Below are 6,168 nucleotides of genomic sequence, written 5' to 3' on the forward strand. Positions count from 1 at the left end.
CCGTTAATAGGGCTCCGTACGTCCAGTTTCCTATACTAGAAGGGTGCATGACTGTGTTGCGTGCATTTAAAGTGAGACCGATTTTTACGCGTATGTGGCCGATTTGTGGCAACTCCATGCATCAAGGGTGGCGTCTCCGCTGTCACAAGGTTTTCAGAGAACATAAAAATCATAATGGAGCTTAGTCTCTCCGTGTCGATTCTGCACTCATGAGCTGGTAGCAATACTGTTAAAGAAGTAATTGATTGTTTCTAGAGTAAGTGCTACAGAGCAACAAGTTATAAAAATGATTGGTGTGGGCTGGTCAGTAAACTTTTCTTGAGCACATAAATCATATGCAAACACTTACAATACAGAAGTAGACAGGACAATCGCGCCTGACTCATCTGCATCTGTTATCTTATGATTGCGCTGTTTTAAAGTAGCCTGTACTGCATGGTAGAGTTTGCAGTGCCTCGAGTAGTGGCGTGGCTCGATAGCGTTGCACGCTGCAATGAACCTCTGTAGAGATGGCCTGTTTGTTGACAACCTCTTGAATTTCAGGATTTTTTTACCTGCTGTTTTTACCTTTTACCTAAAATGGAACAAAACAGAGGGAACACATAATATAGTGGGCAGTATAAGCTTCATAGAAATAAACCTCTTGCCTCCAAGCGTATACAGAAAAAGCTATATTTTAGCAACCAAGTAAATGCATGCGCAGGGAATTCTAAGAAACTCTGGACTACAGTTAACTGCATAATTCGGCCTACCTCATTAAACCAAATACTTCCTGATCTGGGCCCTCTCCGCAGATAAACATCTGCTATAAGATCAGTTTAATTATCATTTTTGCTCACTGGGTGCTGATTTACTCTTAACTACCGGTCTCACGGGCGAAGCTTCTCTGCCTGGGTATCTTGAAAAGACGTTCGGTTTTATAGAAATAAGCAGTGACGAAGTAATGCGTGTACTTAATTCAATGAATGGCACTAATGGTAAGGACCTGGATGGTATTCCCGTGTCCGTAATTAAAAATTCCAGTGGTGTCCTAGCTGCTACCTTAGACTCATTATTTAATAAAGCGTTTCTGTCCGGCATCTATCCTGATATTCTAAAGCTCGCCAGGGAAGTCCCTATCTACAAAACTGGGAATCCTAATGGACTCGGAAACTATAGGCCGATCTCAATCCTTAGCTGTATCAACACTCTCTTCAAAAAACTTTTGGTTAAAAGAATTTCGCAAATCTTGACTAAACATACAATTCTGTGAACGTCCCAACATGGTTTTCAGAAATTTAGATTGACCACCACGGCTGTGCTTTCTATAACAGACTTAATCTATGTAGCGCTCAATAATAACAACATTGTTATTGGCGTATTCCCGGATATTAAGAAGGCATCCCTTACGGAAATGCCATATCTGGACTTATAAAAAAAACAGATAAGGCATATCAGGAATTGGGCAGATATGGCATATTAAGACACATCTGGACCAGATAAGGCATATATGGCGGGATATGCCTGATCTGCCCAATTCCTGATTTAGAGTACCAGATAAGGCATATCTGGTCAGATATGCCTTATCTACGCAAATCCTGATTTAAATGTCTAGCTCGCATGGCATGTAGGTTTTGAACTATAGATGTCTATAGTTCAAAACCTATATGCTTTAATGCTCTGCATATAAGAATGCCGTGGCCTTTTCTGTATTGCACATAATATATCGGCACCATTTCTGCCAGTATACGCATGAATGCAAATCAGAAAACTTAATTACATTATTGACTATATCATACACAATAAAAAATAATTAGTGAAATTGTTCAAAAATGAACTAGCTCACACCAAATTCACTCACTCAAAGCACACCTGCCAAGTGCACAACAAAAGAAAACGCTACAATTGAGGATATGTCACAGTGTTAACCATGAGCAAATTGCGATCAATATTTGCCAAGTGCACAACAAAAGAAAATGCTACTTGAGGATATATGTCACAATGTTAACGTTGAGCCAATTGCAATCAATATCTGCCAAGTGCACAACAAAGAAAATGCTACTATTGAGGATGTCACAATGTTAACCCTGAGCAAATTGCGATCAATATTCTTAAACAGCTAGGAAATCAGTGCACAACAAAAGAAAACACTACTATTGGGGATGTCGCAATGTTAACCCTGAGCAAAGCAATCAATATTCTTAAACAGCTAGAAAATGAAAAAGAAATTCAAGGATGCATGAGCTCATATCGATCAGTAATCTCAACAACAGAATGACACTCAAGAACTGACAAAATAAGGTCTGAGAGAAATGTGTGAAACAGTTAGCTCAATTAGCAGCTGCTTCCTGTGCAGTTGATCGCTGCTTGGCCTCTTCGCTACGCATTTCACTTAATTTCGTTCCCAGGGACTGCAGTATTATTCTCTCCGAAAACTCCCAGCCTTTCTTCACGGCCATGGTCTTGGTGTAGGCTGAAATAGATAAAAATCATGTTTACACATAAGATTATATATGTGTGCTTGTCATTTTCAGCATATATTCCTTTAATTACGTCTACTTAAGCCAAACTATTACATTCAGACAAAAGCTTATTCTGTATAACCCTGTCCAAAGGTACTTGTAAGGCCTTTGGAATCAGGTTCTTTGCCACAAAGGCGGTTGGGTGCAGCTACACGGCAAACATCTCAAGATATTGGAGGCAGCCCAAACATAGCGTCAGCGAGCGATCAAAAGACAAAAACTTTGACGCATATAATTATTTCAATATTATATTTAAACCTTCTATTCAAGTGTTAATTTCACATTATATATGACCTTTTAAAATCTGAACATGTGCATAACACTTCAGTTGTATTTGGCAGCCACATTGACAGTGACATGACAGCCACAGTTTTCCTTTCTCAAACATATGATAACATATGTGCATGAGGTTTATTGTTCCATAGAAACTCTGGGAGATATTGCACCACCAACCGAAAGACCTCCACAGTGCCTCTGATGTGCAATTTCGGCCGCATTGCACTTTAAAAATGAAATGCCATCACACAGTACCTTCCCAAGCAATTTAAACTTTAATAATAACGATACTTATTATACTTCTCAAACTTCCTAATATGAGAAGTTTCCAATTTTAACACTTTCTAGTGCTGCAGGTACAGGCAGCTTATCACCACAAACTCATATCTTTCTAACTTCTACCCTCGCTATGGTTGCCTTGATTCCCTTCAAATCTGCTCCTTTAACTTAAATGACTATGCATTGATTATTTTGACAATTAGCATTATATACATGCTGCTCGATCATTCTGTCAAATTAAAAAAATATATATTTACGGAACAAATCTGTGCCAATCAATACAGATTGTATGTATGCTGGGTATGCTTTGGAGAAACAGATTGCTGGTTTCTCTTAAATGATAAACAATGAATCAAATAGCAACAATTAAAGGATGTATCATTACTTAGCACTTATAATCCACTTTGTTCATACAGCCAATGCAATCACTTATTTTTGTCTCATCAGTATTATCATGAATAAATGACAAAAACCTCTGCAGTGTGCCTCCAACAATGAGCAAGGCACCAACATGGACTAAAGCAGAAAGAATAGAGCAGCTAATTCAACAGAAACCAAACAGATACAGAGTCAAAAATGCAGAAACTCACACAAAATGGCACTGACTGCAGCTGGCTCCAGCGGTGGGCGTTGCTCATAAGGCCTGTGAGTGCCCTTCGCACGATTTCCCTTAACAGAGCAAGTGAGTAGCGCATGCTCCATAAAGACTGCTGTCAGCAGTCCGCGGGCAGCTGCTGTTGCAGTCTTGGAGAGCTGTTCAATGTTTTTAGCAGACAATGCCATCACAAAAACACCACATCCAGGCTCCAACTCCATTACCTACAAAAACAAAGCACACACAAATAAAGTCAAGTTTCATGTTCATCTCACCTGTCAGTGTTACTCAAATTCCTTAAGGGGGCATTGAGGAAAAGATCTTAAATAAATCAACAGGCTACTTCATTCTATTAAAACGGAGACCACTTCTATTGTAAACTGAGGTATAATAATCTAAAAACTACTGGAGGCTCTTAAATCTTCTTACATTCTGAGAATTCATAACCATGAAGTGCTACTGTTTCACTTCTGTTGCTTTCTTTAACCAAATTAAATGTGGTGTTGCATGATTCAGCATTTGATTTTGGATTCTAATCGTCGACACTTTTTCAATGGTAATAAGCCTACAGATTTAATTGTTAATCACAATTCTTTATAGCCACAGATTTACACAGCAGCTGCTCTGAACAAGGTAAGCACTGCCACACGATTATGACATCTTATAAACGGTGTAAATTAGTATGATATGAATGTTGCCACACACAGAATCTCTAAACATCCTGCACACTATGGCTGAAACTCATGGCTTTTGGGAAGCTGAAGGAAAAATGTCTCATTTTCTTCCTGTTCTTCTATCGATAGAGTATAGAATAAAAACGCAAGAAATGTGTTTTAATATTTTAGGATGAGCTCTGCCACATCACATTTTGCCCAAAGAACTACTTTTTGGAGTGTATCTTTAGAGATAAAAGGTGGTGGTGGGGGGGGGGGGGGGCATGTGAAGAAAATTGTTCATACAGAAATATGTAGTGTGAAGGAAATGCAAATCAAAACAGTTAAGCCCTATAGGCTGGCTACCCCACAGGTTCAAATGTGGCTATCTCTTTAGTCGAAAGTGGGAGAGACATTGCATGCTGGTAATGTTTCACTTTCACTGAGTGCCTGCCCTGTCTGCCGCCTCTTACTGTACTGTTTAAAAATGAATCACAGGGTTTCACATTAAATACTACTCTATATACAAGGAACGTTTTCTTCAGGAAGGAAATATGAAAGGAAGTTCTCTCCTTGTAGGACCGTGCTGCATTTTTTCTGTCTGGCGTAAGCCCAACGACACAAGTAGACCTAACAGTAGTGTTTCTCTCAACTGCAACATTTTCACAGAGTAAGAAATATATAAGATCTCACAGTACCAAATGACATACTACCTATTGACAAACTGTATGAAAATACCGGCATGCATATTTTATCAATAAAGCTCTATTTCACCATTTCTTTACACCAAGATGCTTTTTGCCAAGGTGTTTGTTACTATCACAAAATGCGGTGCACATTTGTGAACAAATATGCATAAATAAAGACCTAGAAATTTCAAAAATACCAGAGAAATGACCTTCAGACTAGTGCAGCAGAGAGCGCTTAAGCCTCATGGTATCACTATGTTCAGTACAAGACCCTGCAGCAGCTTCACACAGAAACATCATGCATTAGGCTACTTAATTCAGTTGTCATAAAATTCAGTTGTCAGTCAGCGCTCCTTCCTGTCCCTTCTTCGCTTCACCTTCGGGCTTCTTTCGCGCTGTTTCATTCAAGTCACAATGAACCAACTAGCCCAGCAAAAAGTTCTGCTTGACAGACTACTTACTCCGGGGTCACTCCATGTGTGCCGCAGCTGTGACGACATGGTCAGGTTAGAAGGTGCCGCAGCTGCACAAACTCCAGGAGCCCGCTGCTCAATTGGAACTGGTCCCACAGCCCTTCTCCAGGATCCTTAGGGGCTTGCACGTCACTGTAATCTTCAGGCAGTGTTGAAGCATCTGTAGATTCTTTTCTAGATGGCCCAGCTTCGTCCATGATGGGTAGTTGCCTAGGGCAATTGTTTTGCTCCAGTTCCTTGACGAGCTTTTCAGCTCTTTTAAGGTAGCTGTCAAGCACTGGTGCCAAAAAGATACCACACACTTCAGTAAACTTTGATAAAACGCAATAGAAAGGAAAGAAAAAAGTTGGCAGAGGATTCTCTTATAAATTATTTGCTATATTTAACGCAAGAAATAATGCAGCAAGTGAAAATGAACTATACATTTTGCTCAAAACTGTGTACTGCCAGAAAAAAAGTGCAAAAACATTCACACATTCTTGTAAACCTTTCTTTGTGCTAACAGTAAGCGTAGAAACCCTGGTAGCAAAAATTTATAAATTATATCGCCAAAGAATCCAGGTAGAATAAGAGAAAGAAGACGGCTCCTTGGTATGAAAGAGCACTGAACAAGGGTAGAGGGGGAAGCCTCATCGTATTCAGATATGTGGCGCAAATAAACACAAACACAGGAGAAGGTACACAGCACACGCGCACACTACC

The 6,168-nt window shown here is 39.7% G+C and overlaps 1 protein-coding gene across 1 annotated transcript; it reads right to left on the reverse strand.

Moving 5' to 3' along the window:
* Nucleotides 1-2,064: 2,064 nt before the first annotated feature.
* LOC146188526 (uncharacterized) lies at nucleotides 2,065-5,693 on the reverse strand. The gene is made up of 3 exons (XM_084603133.1): nucleotides 5,455-5,693; nucleotides 3,647-3,875; nucleotides 2,065-2,452 (listed from the first exon to the last, which is right to left on the reverse strand). The coding sequence occupies exons 1-3, from the start codon at nucleotides 5,491-5,493 to the stop codon at nucleotides 2,310-2,312; spliced, it is 411 nt and encodes a 136-aa protein (XP_084459259.1). The 5' UTR covers nucleotides 5,494-5,693; the 3' UTR covers nucleotides 2,065-2,309.
* Nucleotides 5,694-6,168: the final 475 nt, after the last annotated feature.

The sequence above is a fragment of the Amblyomma maculatum genome, chromosome 5 (assembly GCF_055883805.1).
Source record: "Amblyomma maculatum isolate TAMU_Amacu chromosome 5, ASM5588380v1, whole genome shotgun sequence".
Classification (NCBI taxonomy): domain Eukaryota; kingdom Metazoa; phylum Arthropoda; class Arachnida; order Ixodida; family Ixodidae; genus Amblyomma; species Amblyomma maculatum.

Excerpts from the sequence above, each read along its gene's own strand:
- LOC146188526 (XM_084603133.1), bottom strand. The coding sequence starts at position 5,493 with ATGTCGTCACAGCTGCGGCACACATGGAGTGACCCCGGA. Across the intron at positions 3,876-5,454 it reads ACACATGGAGTGACCCCGGA|GTAATGGAGTTGGAGCCTGG; the intron begins GTAAGTAGTCTG and ends TTGTTTTTGTAG. Across the intron at positions 2,453-3,646 it reads TGCAGTCAGTGCCATTTTGT|CCTACACCAAGACCATGGCC; the intron begins GTGAGTTTCTGC and ends TATCTATTTCAG.